Below are 26,307 nucleotides of genomic sequence, written 5' to 3' on the forward strand. Positions count from 1 at the left end.
AAGTACAGGTGAAGAAACCTCGTCTCACAGAGCCATATTTACAGCCACAGGCCATGGGGACAGAATAATAAATGTCATGGATCACAGGTAATAGTCTCCCGAAATAGTCTCCCATGATCCCAGAATATCTTTTTCTAATCAAATCTTGGGGTTTTGTTAGCAAGGTCCCCTAGCTACTCTAAACTGACATCAGTATGTAAGCGGACATGAATTCCTGTCATTGAGTGACTTGAGGGGACGTTAAAGGGACATTCTTTATGGACTCCTTTACCTCCCATGGGCTTTGAGGTGAGTGTTCAGAAGGCAGACTGATGAATGAGTTCTGGACATTTTGGCTTCTGATCACAGCTGATATGTAAGTGGAGCCCTGGCTTACTAGGTTTGGCAAGTCCTGTCAAGTCTCTATAGCATTACTGGCTACATAGCTGCTACAAGTTACATTAGCAGTATCACCCAATGTAACAATATTACAAGCTTCCACATAGTCACTAGTGATGGGCGAGTACTAAAATGCTCGGGTGCTCATTGCTCGGGTCGAGCAGATTGGAATACTCAGGTGCTCGACCCGAGCAACGAGCCCAATGTAAGTCGCATTGGTCCCCTGATGAACCCTGAGGCTAACAGGGGGAAACGCGTCGGGTTGAGGGAATAATACATGTTAACCATCATGGCTGATAAGTATCAAAAATGTCAATTTAGTCCACATTGATGTTTTTTTCTGATATATGTTCTTGACTGTGGGATATGATGACTACTGTTTATAAGTGTATCTAATATTGAAAATGTGCATATGGTTGCATGCTGACGAGTTCTTGTGCTGAACAGCTCTAACATTAAGGATAGCTTGGTACAAACAAAACATATGCCTTTGCTATTTAAGTTGGATGCATTGTGTCATACTGGATTAAATATGTTTAGTGATGAGCGAGCATGCTCGCTACTGCTCGGTGCTCACCCGAGCATATCACTGCTCGAGATGCTTGGCGCTCGCCGAGTATTTCCGGGTTGCTCGGGTGGGAACTCGGGTCCCCTCCCTGCATGTTTGACGCTCTTTACAGAGCCAATGAACATGCAGGGATTGCCTGCCATGCACTGTAATGCCGTAGCCATGTTGGTTGTGGGCATTACAGTGATTGACTGGCCGCACAGCGTCATCAGGTCTATATCAGACCTGGCGCCGCCATGCTCATCACAGTCACTCCGGAATCAGACAGTATAGGGAGAGGTGCTGCTGCGTCAGGGAGAGATTTGCTTGTGTATTAGGTAGAGTAGGGAGAAAAACTGTACATTACACATATACAGTACAGACCAAAAGTTTGGACACACCTTCTCATTTAAAGATTTTTCTGTATTTTCTTGACTATAAAAATTGTACATTCACACTGAAGGCATCAAAACTATGAATTAACACATGTGGAATTATATACTTAACAAAAACGTGTGAAACAACTGAAAATATGTCTTACATTCTAGGTTCTTCAAAGTAGCCACCTTTTGCTTTGATGACTGCTTTGCACACTCTTGGCATTCTCTTGATGAGCTTCAAGAGGTAGTCACCGGAAATGGTCTTCCAACAATCTTGAAGGAGTTCCCAGAGATGCTTAGCACTTGCTGGCCCTTTTGCCTTCACTCTGCGGTCCAGCTCACCCCAAACCATCTCGATTGGGTCCAGATCTGGTGACTGTGGAGGCCAGGTCATCTGGCGTAGCACCCCATCACTCTCCTTCTTGGTCAAATAGCCCTTACACAGCCTGGAGGTGTGTTTGGGTCATTGTTCTGTTGAAAAATAAATGATGGTCCAACTAAACGCAAACCGGATGGAATAGCATGCCGCTGCAAGATGCTGTGCTAGCAATGCTGGTTCAGTATACCTTCAATTTTGAATAAATCCTCAACAATGTCACTAGCAAAGCACCCTCACACCATCACACCTCCTCCTCCATGCTTCACGGTGGGAACCAGGCATGTAGAGTCCATCCGTTCACCTTTTCTGCGTCGCACAAAGACATGGTGGTTGGAACCAAAGATCTCTAATTTGGACTCATCAGACCAAAGCACAGATTTCCACTGGTCTAATGTCCATTCCTTGTGTTCTTTAGCCCAAACAAGTCTCTTCTGCTTGTTGCCTGTCCTTAGCAGTGGTTTCCTAGCAGCTATTTTACCATGAAGGCCTGCTGCACAAAGTCTCCTCTTAACAGTTGTTGAAGAGATGTGTCTGCTGCTAGAACTCTGTGTGGCATTGACCTGGTCTCTAATCTGAGCTGCTGTTATCCTGCGATTTCTTAGTCTGGTGACTCGGATAAACTTATCCTTAGAAGCAGAGGTGACTCTTGGTCTTCCTTTCCTGGGGCGGTCCTCATGTGTGCCAGTTTCTGTGTAGCGCTTGATGGTTTTTGCAACTGCACTTGGGGACACTTTCAAAGTTTTCCCAATTTTTCGGACTGACTGACCTTCATTTCTTCAAGTAATGATGGCCACTCATTTTTCTTTACTTAGCTGCTTTTTTCTTGCCATAATACAAATTCTAACAGTCTATTCAGTAGGACTATCAGCTGTGTATCCACCAGACTTCTGCACAACACAACTGATGGTCCCAACCCCATTTATAAGGCAAGAAATCCCACTTATTAAACCTGACAGGGCACACCTGTGAAGTGAAAACCATTTCCGTTGACTACCTCTTGAAGCTCATCAAGAGAATGCCAAGAGTGTGCAAAGCAGTCATCAAAGCAAAAGGTGGCTACTTTGAAGAACCTAGAATATAAGACATATTTTCAGTTGTTTCACACTTTTTTGCTAAGTATATAATTCCACATGTGTTAATTCATAGTTTTGATGCCTTCAGTGTGAATGTACAATTTTCATAGTCATGAAAATACAGAAAAATCTTTAAATGAGAAGGTGTGTCCAAACTTTTGGTCTGTACTGTACATCTAAACAAGCAGTCATTTTGAGGACTAACTGATCCATCTGCGGAGCTATAAGGCAGGCAGGGTACACAGCAGACTGCAGTGCATATAGCACAAGAGGCTCCATTCCAATTCTGCCTTCTGCTGCTGTTAGATATTTCTATACATAGGCCCAGGTCTCAGGGGCCAGGAATACTTTTTTTGGATCTTAATCCTCATTATTTGCTTAAAAAGCAATCCAGAGAACACAGTTTTTCTGCGCCATTTTCTTGTTGGCACTGCAGAATACAGCCAGGTCCTTTCTATATTACAGCGCTAGAAATCCAGCTATTTAAAACTATGTTTTCTCCGTCACACGGATCACATATACGTTGTCAGAAAATACTGCCATTTCTGGCATCCACTAAAAATTTCCTTTAGTGTGTCAATGAAGCAATTCACAGCAGTTTGCTGTTCAAACTACTTACCTACAGGCCAGGTATTTAAAACTCTGTTTTCTCTGTCACACGGATCACATATAAGTTCGCTCCAAACTCAGTCTTTTGTAGTGAGCGTGGAAGATATTGTCCTCCATTTAAAATGGGCAAGGCACGTGGCAAGGCACGTGGCAAGGGATGTGATGGTAATGGTGCATGCAGAGGCTGAGAACAAGGCCGTGGGCAAGCCGAAATTGTGCCACAACAAACACCCACATCTTCTCGCCTGACCTTCCTGTCCCAATTTCTAGGGGACCGCAGCACACCACTATTGAACCCAGAGCAGTGTCAACACGTTGTTGGTTGAATAGCGGATAATGCTTCCAGGTCACTTAGCCACCACCACCACCACCCTGTCTTCCACACGGTCAAGCTCAGTAGCCGTGAGTCTGGACCGCATATTCCTCACCCTGATCCTCCTTCCTCCCATCATGCTGAGTACCCAGAGACAACTGATCCCACACTTGGACACTCTGAAGAGCTGTTCACTTTTCCATTTATAGATTCAGGCCCCTCGCCTGGTCCACTTGAAGCAGGGCAAGAGGAGATCGCGTGTAGTGATGCCCAAATATTTGAGCTGCCACGGTCACATGAAGGTGATGGTGGGAAATTGTCACAAGAGGTGGATGATGATGAGACACAATTGCCACAAAGTCAGGAGGAGGACCAGGGTGTAGAAGTGGAAGACGAGGTGGTGGATGATATAGTAACTGACCCAACCTGGCAGGAGGACATGCAGAGCGAGGACAGCAGCACACAGGGAGAGGGAGGCAGAGCACCCCATCAGGCAGTAAGAAGCAGTGTGGTGGCCGCAGACAGAAGGCAGGCAACCGTTCCCCGTAACACCAACACGAAGGAAGTTGCCAGTACAACTGTTAGGTCTTCCCGAGTCTGGTTGTTTTTTAAACACTCTGCCGATAACCTCAAAAAGGCCATTTGCACCAACTGCCAGGCCAGCATCAGCAGGGGTGGCAAAACGACCAGCCTGACCACCACCAGCATGATCAGGCACATGGCAGCAAAGCACCCGACTTTGTGGGCCGAACCCCAGGGTCCAGGAACAGTGTCTGGGGGTGGCACCATTGCTTCTTCCGTTGTTATGCATGCAAGCCAATCCCCTGTCCATGGTGCATGCGAAGATGCCTCCTGCCCTGCACCTGTCGTTGCACACTCAAGTAGCAGCATCAGGAGGCACGTCCATGTCCTTGTCCCAGTGCAGCATTCAGTTGTCCATACCCCAATCCTTGGAACGCAAGCGCAAATATGCAGCCAACGCCCCACAGGCCACGCTACTAAATTTTCACATTTCACGACTGCTTGCGCTCGAAATGTTGCCTTTTAGACTCGTGGAGACGGAAGTGTGACGCTCGCAGCCCTCACCCTGGGAAGTGGGGTTACTCGGAGCCGGGTCAGATGTTTGGTGGGTTGTAGCCGTGGCCTGGACCCGTTCTGTGCCCAGGGCCGTCACATTTTAAAAAGGTGTAATGGGCTTTCAGGGTTAGTGTTCATCGAGTGGTAATATTGACTACGCCACCTGTGGTGTCTGGTGATGGCCACCAGCGCTGCTGCAGTCCTCTGAGGTGGGATGTAGTGGCAGCAGGAGATGGTGCTACTCCCCACAGGCGGAGCAGGGCCTCAGGGCAGAGAGGCGGATGGAGGGAGTTGTAGTGGAGGAGTTCTTGTGCTATGCGGTACGGTGCGGAAATAAAGAGACCGGAGGCCATAGGGGTAGACTTCCAGGGTTTTTACTCACGGTGGGGCATGCAGCTGCAAGGCTTCTCCCTGCTCCTCACGGGGCTCTGCGACCACCAGGACCGGGGGTCCGACAACCTCCGAGTAATTCAGGTGCTTTAGTCAGGGCCCCGCACCAAAGTGTTCCTAGACTTCAAACTAAGTCCTCTCCTATCCGTGTGTGTGTAGAAAGGCCGGGTCTCCCTCTGGACTATGCACAGAACAAGGGTACGGGTGGCGACTCCGCTCCGTTACCCGGTGGGATCCACTGTGCCTCCAGGCTTCTCCGACTGAGACATAGAGTAACAAAGTCAGATATCGGGGGCCAGTACCCCTTTTGCAGCAGGAATCCCTCTGACTAGGCCAGAGTAGTGAGGACAGGTGGCGTATACCGCTCCGTCTGCATCCCCCTGGGATCCTTTAGCGGTGGAGCTAGACTCCTCTGCTCCAGGCCTTCTTGGGTAGGGACCTTGACCGGGTAGAGACAACCGTTAACTCTTCCCCGCTCCTCGACTCAAGGCCAGAGTACGAGGACCGTGTCCCCATCAACTGCAGGTTCACACAGAAAGCCAAGTTCAGTGATGAAGATCACAATCAAAAGACCATAAGCCCAAGATAGCTGTTTATTAAATATGAATTATTAAGTGTAACCTACATGTGCGTCCTCCACCCTCACCAACTACATGGTTCCCCCTATCTTTTGGTTCCCCCATCTCCACTTATCCCGGCTGGGTTAGCACGCTGGTGCCTATTAGCCCCCCCTACAGGTGGGAGAAGTGTAGTGTTGGGTGCGAAGGTGGGGTCCTGACAGTTGCACCATCCTTACCTCAAAGGAGAGATACCACACCCCATTAAGAGGTGCAGTATCCCTGTGGCAATCGAACCCCCAGGGGCGCCACAGAAGCATTCCGCAACCTGATAGTGGCAGCCATCCCTCGGTACTCGGTCCCCAGCCACCACTATTTCTCCCGGTGTGCCATCCCCGCATTACACAAGCACGTGTCCCGAAACATTAGCCGTGCCCTCAACAACCCAGTTACCGGTTAAGTCCACCTAACCACGGACATGTGGACAAGTGCTTGTAGGCAGGGATGGTACATCTCGCTGACGGCACACTGGGTTAACATAGTGGAAGCCGGGACTCTGTCGGACCTTGGGACAGAACACGTCCTCCCGACGCCAAGAATTGCGGGCCCTAGGTCAATCAGGGTTGCCCCCATGGTCTACAGCTCCTGCACCTCATCCTCCTCAGCCTCCTCCTCCTCTTCAGCCTCCATCTCCAAAATGACCACATCAGTCACAAGCTGTAAGCAGTGCTGCACTGCCTTGGCCAAGCAGCAACAGGCTGTGCTGAAGCTAATATGCTTGGGTGAAAAAACGCACAATGTTGAAAAGTTGTGGACAGCTCTGAAAGACCAGGCAGATCTGTGGCTCACACCGCTGAACCTACAGCCAGGTATGGTTATGTGTGACAATGGCCGGAACCTGGTGGCGGCTCTGAGGCGAGGCGAGCTCACACACGTACCATGCCTGGCCCATGTGCTTAACCTCGTGGTTCTCAAATCCTACCCGGAGCTGCCGGATCTGCTTGTTAAAGTACGCCACCTGTGTGCCCATTTTAGAAAGTCAGCTACAGTTTCCACCGCCCTTGCCGTGTTTCAGCAGCATTTGCAGCTCCCGGCTCACAGACTGGTGTGTGATGTCTGCACACATTGGAACTCTACACTGCAGATGTTGGGAAGGATTTGTGAGCAGAAGAGGGCAGTTGTTGAGTACCAGCATCAACAAGGCCGTCGATATTCAGTTCAGACTCCACACATAAGACCTCAGGAGTGGACATGGATGTCAGACATATGTACCATCCTCTAAAACTTTGAGGACTCCACCAAGATAGTGAGCGGCGATGACGCCATGATTAGCGTCACCATCCCGCTTCTCTATCTTCTGAAACGCTCAATGCTCACAATCAAAGAGGATGCATTGCAGGCGGAGCACGATGAGATGGAGCAAGGAACCATACAGGGTGATTACACACAGCCAAGCCTCATCTCATCCCAACGTGGATTGGGTGACAATGAGGAAGAGGAGGAGGAGGAGGAGGAAGGACAGGAGCTAGTTTCATGCAATATAGACGGTACTACTTGCACAGCTGTCATACCGTCTGTTCAGCGTGGATGGCCAGAGGACAGAGAGAAGGAGGAGGAGAGCATGGTCAGTCATCCTCTTAGTGGAGACACGGAAGTCTTGCCTGTTAGTAGTCTGGCACGCATGGCTAAGTTTATGTTACGCTGCCTTTCCCATGACCCTCGCGTTCTCAAATTTTTGGGTGACAGTCATTACTGGTTGGTGACACTTCTAGACCCACGCTACAAGGAGAACTTTATATCTCTTATTCCTGAGGCGGACAGGTCTACAAAAATGGGGCTGTACTAGAAGGCCCTTGTTGCGGAACTATTAAAAAAATTCCCATCTGAAAATGCTGGCGGCAGAGGTCACACTTTGTTAGACAACCAAGGAGTACAGGCGAGAGAGACACAACTTCAATCCAGCAGAGGCAGGGGAACACTGTCAAAGTTCTGGGAGAATTTTCTCAGACCCTCCCATCACACAGGCCCTGAGGCGTGGGGTACTCTCACAAGGAGTGCAAAGTTTGGGAAGATGCTGTGGGAGTATCTTGACTACCATACCAACAACCTCCGTGATTCCGCCGTGCCTTATAATTATTGGGTATCCAAGCTGGATACGTGGAATGAACTGGCTCTATATGCCTTGGAGGTCCTGCCCTGCCGCCAGTGTTTTATCAGAGCGGGTTTTTAGTACCGCTGGTTGAATTATAGCTGATAAGCGCATCCGCCTGTCAACTGAAAATGCTGACAGGCTGACTCTTATTAAAATGAACAAGGGTTGGATTGGGCCAGACTTCTCAACGCCACCGAATGATAGAAGCGTAACATAAACTCAAATCCAGTGTCTTTTCTTGGGAGGTGTATTCCCATGCACCTTTTCACACCCACACTTGGATATACGCTTCCTTATTTTGGCTATTTGCTCTTGTCCTCCTCCTTCTCCTCATCCTCCACCACCATATCACCGTGGCCCGTGATGCAACACCCACATAATTTTTTTAAAGGGTGTTTATGATGCCTGTAAAAAAAATTTTTTATACAGTATGTTCATGTATACCCCCTATGGGTAAATGTTTGTCAGCCCATACACTTAGTGCATGGGCATTACAAGTATAGGAGGCCCGCTCCTTTCTAATGGGAACATTTTTTTATGAGGCCCTCCTCCACGTCTCTTCCATGGGGCATTGAAGTACCTCCAAATTTTTGGCAGCCCTTGCATTCACTGCATAGGCCAACACTATGGGAGACTCTCTCCTTTCTAATGGGAATTTGTCATTACTGTGGCCCTGCTTTATGTGTCTTTAAAATCTTAGTGGGGTTTTTCCTAAAATTGGTCAGCCGTTGAACTCACTGCATACCCTATAACTGTATAGCAGACTCTCTAATTTCTAATGTGAACATGTCATACTTGTTACTGTGGCCCTACTCTATGTGTCTTTAAATTCTTAGTGGGGTTTTTCCTAAAATTGGTCAGCCGTTGGACTCACTGCATACCCTATAACTGTATAGCAGACCCTCTCCTTTCTTTTGGGAACATGTCAAACTTGTTATTGTGACCCTGCTCTGTGTGTCTTTAAATTCTTAGTGGGGTTTTTCCTAAAATTGGTCAGCCGTTGGACTCACTGCATACCCTATAGTTGTATAGCAGACCCTCTCCTTTCTAATGGGAACATGTTGTACCTTGTTACTGTGGCCCTGCTCTACGTGTCTTTAAATTCTTAGTGGAGTTTTCCTAAAATTGGTCAGCCATTGGACTCACTGCATACCCTATAACTGTATAGCAGACTCTCTCCTTTCTAATGGGAACATGTCGTACTTGTTACTGTGGCCCTGCTCTGTGTGTCTTTAAATTCTTAGTGGGGTTTTTCCCAAATTTTGGCAGCCCTTGCAGTCACAGCATGGGCATTACCACTATAGGAGACCCACTCATTTGTAATGGGAACATTTTACTGAGACCTTCCTCTATGTCTCTTTAAAGGGGTATTGGGTTGCGTCCAAATTTTTGGGAGCCCTTGCAGTCACTGGATACGCAATAACAGTATAGGAGACCCACTTGTTAATAATGGGAACAACAAAGCATATCCGGATGATGGCTCTCTAACAATAGCGAGGGCCGACTGCTGGCCTTTTAAGAATAGTAAGGGCCGTCTGATGTCACTATAAGAATAGGCTTTAAGACTTTCAGAGTCCCTCCATCATAAATAAAACAGAATGTGTCTGATGATGTGTCACACACCACATTGGCAGATAAGGTTGTAAAATGTTAAAATGACATTTCCCGGTGAATGCATTTGTCTTAAAAAATATAACGTAAAAAAAACAAAACAATAGGATCTTTCTTTAGCATAAAAAACAGCGTCACCAATTTAACCTCAATGTAATCACATTGTTCAGCTCATGCACCTCCTCCTCCATCTCCGAAATGACCACATCAGTCACAAGCTGACAGCACTGCCTTGGCCAAGCGGCAACAGGCTGTGCTGAAGATAACATGCTTAATGCTTAATTGACAAACCGCCCAGCGATGCAGAGTTGTTGAAAGCTGTAACACAGCAGCCTGATCTGTGGCTCTCACCGCTGAACATATAGCCAGGCATGGTCGTGTGTGACAATAGGCGGAACCTGGTGACGGAGAAATGACACCCGGAGTAGATATGGTTTCCCTCTATTCCAGTACTTTCACCGAGCTAAATACAACTCTCCGCAAATCTAGTTGTGGACTGGCTCCGTAATGTCCCTGGCCACATTCACCTGTCCACGTGTTTGTGGTTAGGCGGTCCTTCCCAGTAATTGTACTGGGGAGGGCACGAGTAATGTTGTAGGACCCATGCTTGTGGAAGGCGGAGGAGATACCGGGAAATATAGTGGCGGCTGTGGCCCGAGTATGGACACCCGGTTGCCGCTGGCATGAGGTTATGAAAAGCTTCCTCCTCCACGAGCCTAAAAGGCCACATTTCAAGTGCAAGCAGCTGTCAAAAATTTGGTAGTATAGTATTGCAGCCTGTGGGTGGGTGGGTGGCTGGCTGCATACTTGCAATTGCATTCCAAGGAATGGGGTAGGGACAACTGAACGTTGCACTGGGACAAGGATGTGGACGGTGATTGTTGCAAGTGTGCAACGAAAGGTGCATGGCGGGAGGCATCTTCGCATGCGCCAAGGATGACTTATGATGGGCACACTTTTAGGCAGTGACCTGGGAGTCAGAAATGCTTGCAGAGGTCTTCCCCATGCTGTTCCCATGTCTTTTCAGCACTGTATGCATGTGTCTGATGATAAGGTTGTAAAATATTAAAATGACATTTCCCAGTGAATGCATTTGTCTTTGTTGAAAGCAATGCAAAAGTGCAAAAATGCATCAAAAACGCTACATGTGAAGATAGCCCAAGGTGTGGAGGAGTATTTTTGTTTTTGATTATTTATTTTGCTTTATATACATTGTACATGTCATGGAAAGGATGTTCCTTATCATATTTCCCAGGAAAATCCATTTTGGTTTAGTTTTGGTATATTTTATTGTGAGTCCCTAAAAGTGGCGTAATACCTCTGACAACGTTATTGACAACAGTGACCTGGGAGTCAGAAATGCTTCCAGGGGTCTTCCCCATGCTGTCCCCATGTCATTTGAGCACTGTTCCCATCGATTTGGGCAATTTTTAGGCCCTCTGCAGACCCCTGGGGGGAGCCGCCTGAAAAATGCTCGAGTTTCCCATAGACTTACATTGGGCTCCTTGCTTGGGTCGAGCACCCGAGTATTCCAATGTGCTCGACCCGAGCAACGAGTACCCGAGCATTTTAGTGCTCGCTCATCACTAGTTGTTACTATATCCTGATATTTATATATCTGCATGTTTGTTTGCTTTGTTTCGGAAACTCAACACCAATTAATAGCGGGTTTATGTATGCCTGTTATTGAAATTGGTCTACTGTCATATACTAATGAACCCACATACATTGAACAAAGGTTATTCCTAAGGCAGAGTGCTATATTTTGGATGCATAATTTCAAAACTTGAACTGACACGCAGCTTTAAAATAATATAACATAGATTTTGACTTTTTAAGGCCATACATCTATATCTTGAAAAGATAATATTTTCAATTGAGGCCTTTCTCTCTCTGTATGTACACACTTTTTTGTCGATTATATTTTTTTGTCTGTGCTATATCCTATTTTTTATAATATAGGGGTTAATAGGGTGTTCAGGGATATCGACGTGGAGCGTTGAGGATTGTACTTTTAAATCTAATATTAAAATTAAATTTTTAGGGGTCTATTTTTCCCTATGCAAATCCCTTAATTAATTCCCAATTCCTGAACGTATCCACTTCAAACTGCTAACATTGACCTACAAAGCCATGTATCCTCCATATATCTCCGAACTAATCTTTAACTCGCATCCTCCAGTCCTCCAAAAACCTCCTTTTCTCCTTCACACTCATATGTCCCTCACCCAATCGCCTCCAAGACTTCTCCCGAATATCCCCCATCCTCTGGAATTCTGTGCCGCATCACTTTTGATTATCCGCCACATTCGGATTCTTCAGACAGAACTTGAAAACCCATCTCTTCAAGAAAGCTACAACCTACAATGACCCCCTGCCCCTTCACCCCCCACCACCGGAGCTGCCACCTCACCATTACCAAAGTTAACCCCTAACCTACTGTTTCCTTCCGTGTTCCTGTTGAATGTGAGCCCGCAAGGGCAGGGTCCTCTCCCCTATGTACCAGTCTGTTATTGTTAGTTTGTTCACTGTAATCTATACTTGTATTTTGCATTTAAACCCTCATTATTTAAAGACCATGGAATCAATGATGCTCTAAAAATAAATAATAATTCACCATCTTCTCATTTTGTCATTCCCATAAAGATCATAATTGGAAACCATAAAATACAGTGCCATGTTAGATTCTGGATAAGGAGGGAATTTCATGGACTTACAATGTACAATTGATAATAAACTTTGCGAGTAGGTCTAAATCCATGCCAATTTATATGGAAACTGTAGATGGATCACCTTTATCTTCTGGACCTGATACTCATGAGACAATTGAAATAGAAATCTGTATTTAATTTTATCATCGCGAAACTCTGTTTTCATCTTATTTCTTCTCCAAAGCTTCCAGTTATTCTAGAAATTCCTGGTTTTAAATCCATAACCCTGCAATCAACTGGGCATCAAGGGCCATTACCTTTCCTTCTATGTACTGTAAGGACAATTGTCGTAGGAATCCATCTGCTCTCAAACAAATCCAAGTCTCCGAGATTTCTCTCAGAGTTATGATAAACTACCACCTCAGTACCAGCAGTTCAGCAGCAATGTCTGCAGTAAGAAGAAAGCCGATAAACTAACTGCTTATCGCCCTTACGACTGTCCCATCGAATTGAACATTCCATTTGGGGGAATTTACAATCTTTCTGAAGCAAAATTTAAAGTACTGAAAGAATACCTGGATGAAAATAAATTTTGAGAAAGGTCCATTCGACTCTCTTCATACCTTTTTGGGGATCAATCTCAATGGATTTTATCGTGGCCCTACCTCCTTCAAAAGAAATAACCGTCATCCTTGTTGTGGTAGACCGACTCACAAAAATAGCCCATTTTATTCCAACTAAAGGGATTCCTACCGCCGAACAAACTGCAGGATTAATGCTCAAGGAGATATGTAGGCTGCATGGAATTCCTGACAATGTAGTTTCTGATAGAGGTGTTCAGTTTACATCAAGATTTTGGAAAAGCTTCTGCATGGTTTTAGGCGTTACTGTTAATTTGCTTACTGTCTTCCAATGGTCAGACCGAAAGAACTAACCAGACTTGAACAATACCTGCACTGTTTTATTTCTTACCTACAGGATGACTGGGTGCAGAATTTACCAACAATGGAATTTCCCTATAACAACTCCAAACACAGTTCTACATCTCAAAGTCCATTTAATGCTAACTGTTGCAGGAATCCCATAAAAAAACAAATATAGATTTTACAAAGGTCCCAAGAAGATTGTGAAACAGCAGCAGATAAAAACTGCAGAGCCCCTTCTATCCTTTCGGTTGGTGACAAGTTTTGTCTGTCTACTAAAAATCTAAAGATGCACGTACTATCTTCTAAATTGGGTCAAAATTCATGAGACCATTTCTAATTTCTGCACAAATTAACCAATTTTCCATGTGTTCAAAACGCCATAAAAATGAGAACCTTTTCTATGGATAAATCAGCCAAATCCTCCACCAGAAAAGGTTCTGGTAAAGAAGAATTGTTGATAAAATTCTGGGCAAGATTTAGAGGCAGATTGCAGTATCTGGCAAAATAGAAAGGTTGTGGATCAGAAGGTAGTTCATAGGAGGTGGAGTGAAATGTCCATGCCCCCAGGCTTACAAGGGCATTTTATCAGGGGGATCCAGAGAAAGCAGCCCCTGACATGTCCAGAGACCATCCTTGAGGGAGGCAACTACTGTCTGGACTCAAACCTGTGCACAATTCCTGTGCGCAAGGCAGCAGCTCTTTTCTTTGAGAAGATTGATTGGCTTCACCTTGTGATTTCCTGATTGGACACCCTATTTACGCCTGAACTTGCACTTCCTTCTTTGCGAGATTATTGAGCTCCCAGCCTTTAGTCTAGCTCTCTGACATGCAGCTCCTCCATATTGTACTGCTGTTCCCCTGTACCAACCTGCCTGCGCTATCCCAGAGGTTGCAATAAATAAACCCCAATCCAGATCCCAGGTCATTACACATTGACATTCACATTTTGTCTTGTACCCAATGTGGTAAAACAATTCTGGAGTTTAGGAGACGTATCTCTAAACTCGTCAGCATGATCTATACTGGTGAAGCTACACCATTGTTGAAAACAAGGATAGCATCAATAAATTAAAGTTTTGAGGATATATAAAATTGAGCTACGACCAAGTGGTGGAAATCTAGAAAAGATACTCTTAAAAAAGAGGCCAAATGGATTCTGAGATTGGATAATTTAAGTCCACATGTGTCACAGATGTGTCAGGTGTAATGGACAGTCACTGTCCATCTGGCTGTAGAAGGTTACTGCGCTTGACATTGCAGACTCCTTCTTAATCCTTCTTCCTCTAAGACCCAGCAGCGACCTCGCTCCTGATGCTGATTGACACACGCTTGCATGGGAGTTAAAAACATTCAGTTTACTCTAGGCAATCGCCGGTGATACTTCTATGTACCTTTGTGCATGCTTAGAGCACTAGCTGTTGGCTGGATTCTTCTGTGGTGCCCTTGGAGGACAGTTGGAATTAATCCTCTTGTGTCTGCTCAAGCTAAATTTTTCCCCTTTGTTTGTCTACCTTGTTGTCTTTAGTTTGTAATGGGGTCTGACATGTGCTCACCTCTCCCCATTCCTATATAGGGCCAAGTGTGGTGCCCCTGAGGGTTCAGTCGCCACAGTGGTACTGCACCTCAGATTGAGGTGTGGTATCTCCTCTTTCAGGTAAGGAAGGAGCATCACACAGTACCCCAACTTCACACTCAACACTACACCACTCCAGTACTGTAGGGGGCCTAAATGCACCAGGGTGCTGCCCCGGGCCGGGATAGTGGAGTTGGGGGGAACCAAAGTGAGGGGGAACCAAGTAGTGAGTGAGGGTGGAGGAAGCACTTACCTAAGCACTTTACTAGATCTATATATTAGGTGGCCATCTTCAGTTCAAGGTCTTTGATTGTGGGTCTTCAGTCGGGGGTCCAGCAAGAGTCTGTAGCTGGCTGAAAATTCACGGTCCTCAGTCTCAGGCCTGGAAACGTGGAGCGGGATAGAGTTAACAAGTGTCTCTGCCCCGGTCAGGGTCCTGTTCTAAGAAGGCCCAGGAGGGGAGCGGAGGAGATAGGCTCCACAGGCGAAAGGATCCCAAGGGGATACGGACGGAGTGGAACCGCCACCTGTATTCTTCATTCTGGCCTAGCCAGAGGGACTCCTGCCGCAAGAGGGGTAACCGGCCCCCGATATCTGACTTTGTACTTTACGTCTCTGTCGGAAAAGCCCGGAGGCTTAGTGGATCCCAGGGGGATACAGAAGGAGCGGAGTTGCCACCTGTATCTCTTCATCTGAGTTCATCCAGAGGGACCCGGCCTTACGCCACGTTCTCACCACATGTCGCCAGTAAGGGACTCAGTTGGGAGACACCAGGCAGGAGAAGTTAACTAAGAGAGGAACAAACTAAAGCAGGGGTCCTGTCTGGAGCACCTGAACTGCCTGGAGAGTGCCGAACCACTTCCTGGTGGCCGCAGCTCGCCGCGAGAACCAGAGAGAAGCTTTGCCGCTGACAATTCATCAAAGTGAGTAAAGACTTGGATGACTTCAATCACTGCCTCCGCTTATTCATTCCTCCACGGCACTACACCCACCATAACTTTACAGTACACTTACTCTGCCCTGAGGCCCAGCTCCACCTGTGGGGAGCTACACCATCTAAGCTGCCTGAACACCGGCCTCAGAGGACTGTAGCAGCGCTGGTGACCCTCACCAGACACCACAGGTGGCGTAGTCGAACCTTACCACCAAACAAAGCCCCCCCTTTTTTTTAAAGTGACCGCCCTGGGCCACGGAATGGGCCACAGCCACGATGACATCCCAACCCACACCATCCACCGGCCCGGCTCTGAGTAAACCCCACGGTCCAGGGAGGGCTTCACACAAGCTCTAGGGACATACAGGGTTTAGAGTCCTGCTTGGCAATAGGTGTGGAACCAAATAGGGATGGTGGGGTAGGCAGGGTGTTATTAGATCTGCCTAGGGGTCTCCACTTCCCCTTTCCCTAGTGTTTGGGGTTCCTCCCCCTCTTCTCTTCGTGTTGCACTTAGTCTTTCCCACACCTTGCATGACATTATCACCGGCCGTACATTAATAAGGAAAAAAAAAAAACTGACCTGTGGTTTTATTTGTGCATGTTTTTTAGGGTGTGGTTTTATATTCCTTTTCCCTTGGTTCTTGGATCCCATTGCAGAGCTGGCAGAGAGGTTAAGCAGCTGCAACAGCGGCTGCAGTTCCCCTATGTTGGGGTGTCTGCGTGTAGGCCGGTCTAGCTTGAAGCCAGGGTTGCCCTCCCGGACAGGTTTTCAGGAGGTAGGGACAAATTTGTTGTGTTCAAGGATTTTAAACTTCATCCTTACTTCTCTGGAGCAGCGAGTGGGGATTGTGATCTCACTGCTGCAAGGAGATCCTCAATCCTGGGCTTTCTCTTTGCCGCAGGGTTCGGTTTGTCTCCAGTCAGTGGAGGGCTTTTCGGGACTCGGGCCCTCATCTATGATGATCCTAACCGAATCTCCTTGAATCCAGGCTGTGTGGCCTTCAGCAGGGAAATCGGTCAGTAGAGAGTTATAGCTCCGAATTCCGCAGATGGGCAACTGATACAAAATGGAATGACCCAGCTCTTAGAAGCCAATTTTGTCAGGTCCTTCTGAAAGGATGAAAGAAAGATGCTTTGTCAGTATATGAAACCCCGGAGTCCTTGGAGGCTGCCATGTCTTTGGCTATACCGTGGTGGCCAAAAGTATTGGCACCCCTGCAATTCTGTCAGATAATACTCAGTTTCTTCCTGAAAATGATTGCAATCACAAATTCTTTGGTATTATTATCTTCATTTAATTTGCTTGCAAGGAAAAAACACAAAAAGAATTGTCCTAAAGCCAAATTGAAAAATCATCTGATGCTTCTCTAATTCGTGTAATTAACAGCACCTGTAACTTACCTGTGGCACCTAACAGGTGTTGGCAATAACTAAATCGCACTTGCAGCCAGTTAACATGGATTAAAGTTGACTCAACCTCTGTCCTGTGTCCTTGTGTGTACCACATTGAGCATGGAGAAAAGAAAGAAGACCAAAGAACTGTCTGAGGACTTGAGAAACCAAATTGTGAGGAAGCATGAGCAATCTCAAGGCTACAAGTCTATCTCCAAGTGGGAGGTAGAGCCATACACCATCATACCCTCGAGTTACGATAACACCAAAGTGTGCCTCATCAGCAAAGATGGAGGAGAAACTTCAGCGGCATTCTCAAGAGACCACTTGAAGATATGTCCTGAACAGTTAAAACACACTGAAGAAGATCAAGACAACCCTCAGCCCACAGAAGAAGTGGAGGGAGTGGTCCAAACAGTACTCGGAGAATTTTCCCGGTCGTGGACACAGGTGAACAATGCAATTGTAGTGCCGGTCCTTACCTTTCTCCAAGCGGCCTCACCGGAAGCTGCAGAAGTCCCAGAACAGCTGGAAGACCAGTCAGCCCCAGAGACAGCAGCTTCATCAGCAGCAGACCAGGAGAATCTACCCTCTGCTAGCAGTGAACCTGTCGTACTCAGGGTGAGCCAAAGAATCCGTAGGAGATTACTCAGCTTACCAGTGTTACCGCAAACTAACCGTAGTGTAGTTCACACTGAATCCACCACACCAGGGGTAGACACAAGGGACCAGGGTAGAGCAGTGACAACTAGCGTACTACGTAGGTCGTCCAGGAGTGCAAAAGGTCAGCTCCCTGCTCGCTGGAGAAACTAATTAAACACCTAGACAAAATATCACATGAGGGGCCTAATAAATAGAGACAACCAGCAGACCCACAGCCCCCCTAAAAAATAACTTTTATTAATAATCTCTAAAAAGGACCTAAAAGTCCATAGACAAACAACAATAATACTCTAAATGATAGGACATATAGAATCAGGTAATACACCGACCGGGAGGGAATACAAATTAAAGCTGTCCCTGTTATGTCCCTAAATCCTGTCCCTACCTGACAGCGGAGGTTGGCACCCTAATTTGTACTTCGTGGCGCCCCCGCTCAACGTCGGTATCCCTAATGTCCCTAAGGACCCTTGTCTTAAATTAAACAAAACCACAATAGTGAGAAAGGGTAGAAAAAGTGAACGTATAAGTACAGAAGCCGATAATAAGTCAATGATTATAGATGGCCAAATTCATTTGGTCGGGTAAACATAAATGCTCTAGGGTAGAGGAGCACAGTGCTTGTTTTTCCATAGCCAAATCAAATCAAATAGCAGCCAGAGCAGTCAAATATGAACACATACTCCACTTTGATAATCCAGCTATATACCTCAAAGGGGGCTCCAAAAACAGAATCCCACCCAGGTAAATGTCTCCCCATACATCAAATGGGATTTAAGTATTGTTATTTGAAAAAGCATAATATCTATATCAGAGTATCGAGTCCAAACTCTGTCTGTCATAGATGTACATAATAGTAGACAGAAAGAAAGACACTTATCATTATTAGTCCCTATACCTTTTCAAATAACTAGAAAGTAGTAATCAGAATATAAATATCCATTAGTAAGTAAACAATAGCACTTAGCCTTGATGGTCCCTAGTCCCAACAGTCAAATAATAGATTATCGAAAGAGAGACACTCATCATTGTTAGTCCCTATTCAAAAGACTAGAAAATGGCAATCAGAATATACATTTTCATTAATAAATAAACAGTAACACTAAACCTAAATGGTCCCCAATTCCAGCAGGTCAGAAAGTAGATATCATTAATAAGTAAAAAAATGACACTTCTCCTTAGTAGTCCCAACGCGTTTCCCCCTAGTTTCCACCAGGGTTCATCAGGGGATCTGGGGAGGACTTCAATCCCTCACCCCAGATTGCCAGACAATGCTGCATGTGTAGAGAATACCTGCCCATATCCCTCCCTTATAAACTCAGCTCAGCCCCACAATTAGTAATAATCGCAAAAACCTGTGAACTGCTGTCATCGTACACATGTCCGGCGTCCACCGCCAAATGCAGGTCCGTGGACCGCACATGAAACGCACGCACCCGGAAGCGACGATATGCTAATGACGCCCACCGGAAATGACGTCACCAGACTGCATCAGAATATCTGAAGCGCATCTGGAACGCACGCACCCGGAAGTAACGGTGCCTAACTAGCGTCCACCAGGATATGATGTCATCCAAATGTGGCGGTACATGGTTAGGAGGCAGGGTCTGCACCCATCCCCATAAACGTTTGTCAGTGGTTGTCATGGTAGCCAGCAATGCAGACGCCGGCCAGACGGGCACACCTCCCACCAACATACCCCATATACTTAGAGTGCCATAGACGGACAGGTCGGCACCAGGGCTAAGATGTCCAGAAGTTATTCAGCGCAAAATAAATATATACGCTGTACATCGGGGGACAAAAGCATTCAGTATATAATAAACAGGAAGGTTGGAGTCTGACTATTATATAATTAAAGTGTTATCCACATATTACAATGTTATTTATCATCCACAGAGTATTTAACGCTGTTAGAGTAGGAGAAAAATAAGTCCCAGAAATATAAATACATATTTAACCACAATGGGTATATACATATGGTGATCATTAGACCAATACCATATATGCTGGTTCTATTCGGCCCCTAATATCACATTCTTGGAATCAGATAAAACTCGAGAAGCTCAACTGTTCATTAATGCCCCCAGGGGCCATTGACTCCATCCAAAAGATCCAACGGGCCTCCCGTTGGAGTATTTTTTTATTCCAGTCACCCTGCCTGATTGACCGTGCCACAACCTCCAAAACCCTAAACGAAATGCATCTCACATCACCCCCATGTTTAGATATTACATGTCTGGCGAGTGGTGTATCTCTGCCATGCCTAACGTCTCCAAGGTGCTCGTCTATCCGGACGCGTAATTCACGTTTCGTTTTCCCGTTATAATCCATTGGACACGTACACGTGCAGAGGTACACCACTCCTGACGTTTTGCAGTTGGCGAAATCTTTCATCTCGTATGTGCGTTTAGTCACTGCACTCACAAAACTCTTTGAAGGTGTGACAAATTTACAGAAGGAGCAGTGACCACATCTGAACGTACCCTTAGACCTACTTCTCAACCATGTGACCTCCTTTATCTGAGGCGTAAAGTGATTATGTACAACTGTATCCTTCACGGATCTCCCCCTCCTATATGTAACCGAGGGTGTTTTTGGGACCAAGCCCGCCACATCCGGATCTGCTCGTAGGATCCCCCAGTACTTTTCAAGAATGCCCATTACTTTTCTTGACTGATCATCATAGGTACCTATCAGTCGTGTGATGGACTCAGAGTTGCATCTGTCTCTTGGAGTAAGGAGGGACGATCTATCTGTCGTCCTTGCCTGTTGATATGCCTTATCTATTACTCCTTCAGGATAACCCCTAGTTCTAAGCCTATGAGATAGATTACATGACTCAGATTGAAAGTCATTCCACGAGGAACAGTTCCTCCGCACCCTAAGGAACTGTCCCTTAGGAATGCCTCTTTTTAGAGGCGGAGGATGGAAGCTCCCCCACTCTAGAAGGCTATTGGTCGCAGAAGGTTTACGATACAGTGAAGTTTTTAAAGTGCCATCACCATTTCTTGAGATTTTTAAATCAAGGAAGGAGATCTCGTCCACTCCCACCTCGCATGTGAAGGATAATCCAAAAGGGTTTACATTCAGATGTGTCACGAACGTCCGAAAAGATGCCTCATCCCCTGCCCACAGGACGAGGATGTCGTCAATATATCTGCCTCAGAAAAGTATCCGTGGGGCCCAGACGACATCCTCGTCTCTGAACACGACAGTATCCTCCCACCAACCCAGGAGCAGATTAGCGTACGTAGGGGCACAAGGGCTCCCCATCACTGTGCCCCTGAGTTGGTGGTAGTATCTCCCATTATATAGAAAAAAATTATGTCGTAGTACAAAATCCAAAAGTTCCAGGAGAAATTTATTGTGTGGCCTCAGGTGTGTCCCTCTACTTTTCAAATAGTATTCAACGGCTGTTAAGCCCACTTCGTGTCGAATGCTACTATACAAAGCCTCAACATCAATTGAGGCCAAAATCGTATTGGAATCAATGGACACACCTTCTAGTTTGTTCAAAAGGTCCATAGTATCCCTCAGATATGATGGGAGGGCCAGGACAAATGGTCTCAAGACCTTATCCAGATACACACTCGAATTTTGGCACAGAGCATCAATCCCTGCAACAATAGGTCTTCCTTTGAGGGGGCTGATGCCCTTGTGTATCTTGGGAAGTGCATAGAACGTCGCTGTTACAGGCCATTTCGGAATGAGAAAATCATATTCATTTTTCGAGAGCAGATTCATTGTCAGTGCACATGACAGAATCTTAGATAGTCCCACCATATATTCACTGCTGGGATCCTTCCGTAAGACTTCGTATGTGGACACATCTGATAGGAGACCCTGACACATTTCAATGTACTGGGTGTCGTCCAAGACAACAATGTTGCCGCCCTTATCAGAGGGCTTCAGCACTACTGCATTATTAGCACCCAGGGATTCCAACGCCCTTTTTTCCCCCACAGACAAATTAGAACGTGCTGGTTCATATCTTGGGTTAATATTGCGGATCTCTTCAGAAACCAATTTAAGGAAGATATTGATGCCCCCTATGTCGCCGACTGGGGGCATCCTAGTACTCCTAGGTTTCAGATCAGAGAAGGGTCCGAGGCCAGGACTCCTCTGTCCCTCCTCTGATAATTCTGATAATGTTAACACGTCCGGGAGATCCTCCAGGGATATGCCCAAATGTTGGCACTTCAATCTGTCATTATGCAGAAAAAACTTTCTCCATTTTAATTTTCTGGTAAAGAGGTTAATATCTTTTATCCAAGAAAAAGGGTCAAATCTCGTTGTTGGGACAAATGTGAGGCCTTTCCGGAGGACAGACCTCTCACAATCAGACAAAACATAAGAAGATATATTAATTATCTGGTTTTCACTATCCTCTGGAAAATCTTTAGTCCTATAACCCACTACCTGTGTGTTTGGGGCTCAGTGCGTTCCCGCAGTTTGTAAGGAAGGAGGCCCCTTGTTTCTAAAAAAGACGATGAGGAAGAGGAGGACTGTGCAGGTGGGGATATAAGACTGCCCCCTCTTTGTTCCAAAATTTGTCCCTGCCATCTCCTTTGATAGCCCCTCCTCCCTCGTCCCCTACCTCTATGGTTAGCCTTACCACTGAGGTGCCTTAATCCCCCTTCAGCGTCTGAGGACTCAGGGTCGGAGGAGGAGATATCTACAGGGAAATTAGCCCCCTCACTTAGGCCCGGATAGGCACGCTTTTCACGAAAGTCTGTACAGTCCCTCAAAAACCTCTTATGTTTTCTGTCTTTGATATTCAGTTGAAAGCGTTCAACCGCAGTTTTTAGATTATCCTCCTTGTTAGAAAAATCAGGGTTAGTCCTATGTTTCAATACTTCCTCAGTTAGCTCTCTCAGTCTACTAGAAGTGCTTTCCAATGTTATTTTTTCCTCATTCAATAGAATCTGCATAAACCTAACGGAGGAAGCTGTAGACTCCTCCTCCCACCTAGACAACAGACCCGGAGGTCAGCTCCCTGCTCGCTGGAGAAACTAAAATGTAAAGATTTTAAAGTATAAGAGAATTAAAATGTATGCTGTATATAGTTACCCGTAGGGGTATAGCAGAGACACTGCAAGTTTGAAAAGTTTATATGTGTTTATCTAGTTACCCGAAAAGGGTGCAAAGACTTGTAGGCTGAGGACTGTGAGCAGCCAAAAACTTTCCAGTGTAAATAGTTGCACTTGTTAGAGTGCCCCTTCTTGGTGCTATATTAAAAGACCACTGAACAAAAACCCGTTTGGCGTGGCCGAAGACGTGGTCCAACACATGGATCACCTATGCCTGCAGCCACGCCCAGGGCCTATGTTGAGGGTTTTCGGGCGGGTCCCTCATGTTCACTGGATAGTACCTTTATTAAAGAAAATGGACACCTGTTGAAGAATGTTATACTCATAATTTTCTAATGTAAATTGTTATTGTTAATTTTGAAAAGTATTCTCAGTCCCGGAGTACTGAAGTTAACTTGTGGGGAATGTGGCACCCCAGGGGTCCGGTTGCCACAGTGGCATTGCCTCCCTCAAAAGAGGTAATGCCATGCCTGGAAGCAAGCAGGGGTCCCTTAGTCAGGTACACTAAACATGCAACACTTTCCTGGCTCCAGACCAGCAAGGGGAGGCCACTCCCCTTGGCAACTGGGATCTGGGGGCGGGGTTAGTTAGTCTTAGCGTCAGGAGTTGAGTTCAGGACGTCGAGGAGACAGGAGCTGGGGATTGGAGCTGAGGCAGCTCATCCCAGCAGAACTAACACAGAGGAACCGGATACCGGAGTCCGAGGCTGTGGGGCACTGAAGGCCCAGCAGCAGGTAGGAGACTGCAGGTCTCCTGGCCCCATCAGATGCCCGGAGGCTCAGCAGCACAGAGGGCAAGCACCGCCACGAGGGAGCGACGCATCAGCAAGGCCCGAGCTGCCTGCCATACCGGTGAGCACAAAGACATTACACTCAGGGACGAGGGCCACAGCACAGCTACACGCAGCAGGGCCAAAGAGTTTAGTGGAAAGGGAAGGCCTCCAACTTCACCTGGCAAGGAGGATTCTTTGTTTGCTTCCAGGCTGCCCAGACTCCCACTTCTAGCCAGTACCCTAGTCCCGGTTTATCTAATCCCCATCAGTAAAGACCCTGGGACTGAATCACACTGACTCTGTGTTTATTGCTGCGTCATTAACCCCTGCACTGCAACGCCCAGCATAAACTGCAACTTCAACACTGCCCTGGAGCTAGCTCTTCCTGTGGAGAGTCATACCATCCCTGCTGCAGTAACATCAGTTCCAGAGGATCTGCTCCGCAGCGGCGGCTCCCTTTAGCCGCATTCCACAGGTGGCGTCACGAACTTATAAAAAAAAACTATAAATCCCCTATCAAAAAACCCTTTTATTGACCGCCCTGGGACACGGACCGGGTCAACGCCACTGTGACATCATCCCCAGCATCCACCGGCCCAGCAACGAGTACCCCACGGCCCAGGGGGCGCGTCAAACTCAATCGAGAATCTGTGGAAAGAGCTGAAAACTGCTGTTCACAAACGCCATCCATCCAACCTCACTGAGCTCGAGCTGGTTTGCAAGGAAGAATGGGCAAGAATTTCAGCCTCTCGATGTGCAAAACTGATAGAGACATACCCCAAGCGACTTGCAGCTGTAATCGCAACAAAAGGTGGCGCTACAACGTATTAACTCAAGGGGGCCGAATAATATTGCACACCCCACTTTTCAGTTTTGTAATTTGTGAAAAAAGTTTAAAATATCCAATAAATTTCGTTCCATTTCACGATTGAGTCCCACTTGTTGATTCTTCCCCAAAAAAATTGAATTTTATATCTTTATGTTTGAAGCCAGAAATGTGGCAAAAGGTAGAAAAGTTCAAGGGGGCCAAATACTTTCACAATGCACTGTATATATGGTCGAGCCCCAGTGTATTTTTTAGCATCTTTTCCTATTTTATGAATTATTATTTATTTTTTTTAAATTGGCAATAAAATGTATATTTTATAATCAATATGTGTGTCACTTCTTATACTCGGCAGGTAGCACCTTAATACCTGGTGAGTGTTGTTTATTGATGGTATATTTGTGAGTTGCTAAATGGTATTATACTTTGATATAATGTTTCGCTGTTAGACAGATGCAACACATGCAGGGATTGCCTGTTTGTTAAGTGTTGTAGTTGTCTAACAGACAAAAACAAAACATCCAGCCGCAGGGACTCGCCCATCAGAAATGTCTTTATGTATTGAGTTTTTAAAATAAAGAGAATTTTTTTTTTTTCTTATGGTTTACATGTATGAAGGCCCCATCGGTTGATTGCTTTGGTTGTTGATTGAGGGGGCTATGTGGGGGCTTGTACTGTATACAGCATAATTCTGCTCAATATTAAGTGATACAAATAATATTAAAAATTAATTATAATTAATATGTTAATATTGAGCAGAATTAATTTTAGCCTATTGGTTTGGCCTCTAAAACAGTCACGGTCTCTCATGTGTCCCCTTCTGAAAATTAATCTCCCACCCCTGCCCTATTATGTATGGCGCTATGTTATATATAGTTCTGTACATAAGGGAAAAATGTGCGCGCCGCGTTACGCTCACCGCTATCTCTATCAGCGGGGGGGAAAGGCCCATGCCTTCTAAACTGCCCGGGGCCCCGGCTACTCTTCATCCACCCCTGCAGCTACGTGACTGTAATCTAAACCGATATACGTTCCATTGTTTGCTCTATTCAAACAAACAAATCTATACATTTATTTAGTCAATGTAAGCTGCCAATTGGTGGCAATATCTAATATATGCTTTAGAATCATTTTTGAAGTCTAATGTATATTTTTTGTAATAATAAATCAATAAAAGATAATACTTGTCATTATCATAGGGTAAGATTGGATATTTTTGTCCTTAGAACTAAATTCGCCATGGAGAGGTCACCAACACCGGTGTGACTGGCGAGTGATTCTCGGCCACAGAGACGTAACGTTCCGAACAAAGATTATTGTATGTAGAGGTTCTAAATCAGTGCAACAACTAGGCGTGCTCCTACGCCATGACACCAGCGTATTCTCTTACTCGGTGGACGACCCCTGTAATATCGCACTGACCTGAGCGACCCAGAGCCAAGAAGAGGAACATCCTGATGACGTCCATTAGATAGTTCGGTATTTTTGCATTATCTTCTCTAGTTTAGCCGGATAGTGAGATAAACACGGTTGCGTCTTGGAATCCCGGAGAACACTCCTCCTCATCCAGCTCTTTCACTTTCTATCCTCTGTTTACAGACGGTGTAACCCTTTCCTCGCACAGGTGCATCGCACATCGCTCCCCTTTCAAAAGGATTATTGATCCTTCTTTTAACTTTGGTTGTGCAGAGTAAATCAAGTATATGGCAGGAGCGTTAACTCTTTCAAAACACATTTCTTTATTGGCTTGTGACCTGGCAGACCAAGTACCTATTTTAAAATATTATTCAACGACACCCAAAAGTCAAAGCCTCAATGCCTACCTTATATGTATTGCATGGTGCACGATTCTGGCTTGTTTAAACTTATAGTACTAATCACATTGAATTCAAGTAAATGACAATAAAATAACTTACAAAATTTTGCAGACTGGTATGATATGTGGTCCTAGTGCCCCAACATACGTTTCACCCTTGCTTCATCAGGGCGCGTTTCTTCTGTGGATTTCACTTCC

General features: G+C 45.9%; 1 protein-coding gene across 4 annotated transcripts in view; it reads right to left on the reverse strand.

The window, feature by feature from the left end:
- Nucleotides 1-25,905, reverse strand: part of LOC141162497 (uncharacterized) — a 163,025-nt gene extending 137,120 nt beyond the window's left edge. For all 4 annotated transcript variants that reach the window (XM_073648668.1, XM_073648667.1, XM_073648669.1 and 1 more), the window contains exon 1: nt 25,716-25,905. In XM_073648668.1, the coding sequence (XP_073504769.1) occupies nt 25,716-25,761 (46 nt within the window). In that variant the 5' untranslated portion in view covers nt 25,762-25,905. The remainder of the gene's footprint in view (nt 1-25,715) is intronic.
- Nucleotides 25,906-26,307: the final 402 nt, after the last annotated feature.

Source organism: Phyllobates terribilis, unplaced genomic scaffold, assembly GCF_046119375.1.
Source record: "Phyllobates terribilis strain yellow unplaced genomic scaffold, ASM4611937v1 Scaffold_9__5_contigs__length_417890890, whole genome shotgun sequence".
In the NCBI taxonomy this organism is placed as follows: Eukaryota; Metazoa; Chordata; class Amphibia; order Anura; family Dendrobatidae; genus Phyllobates; species Phyllobates terribilis.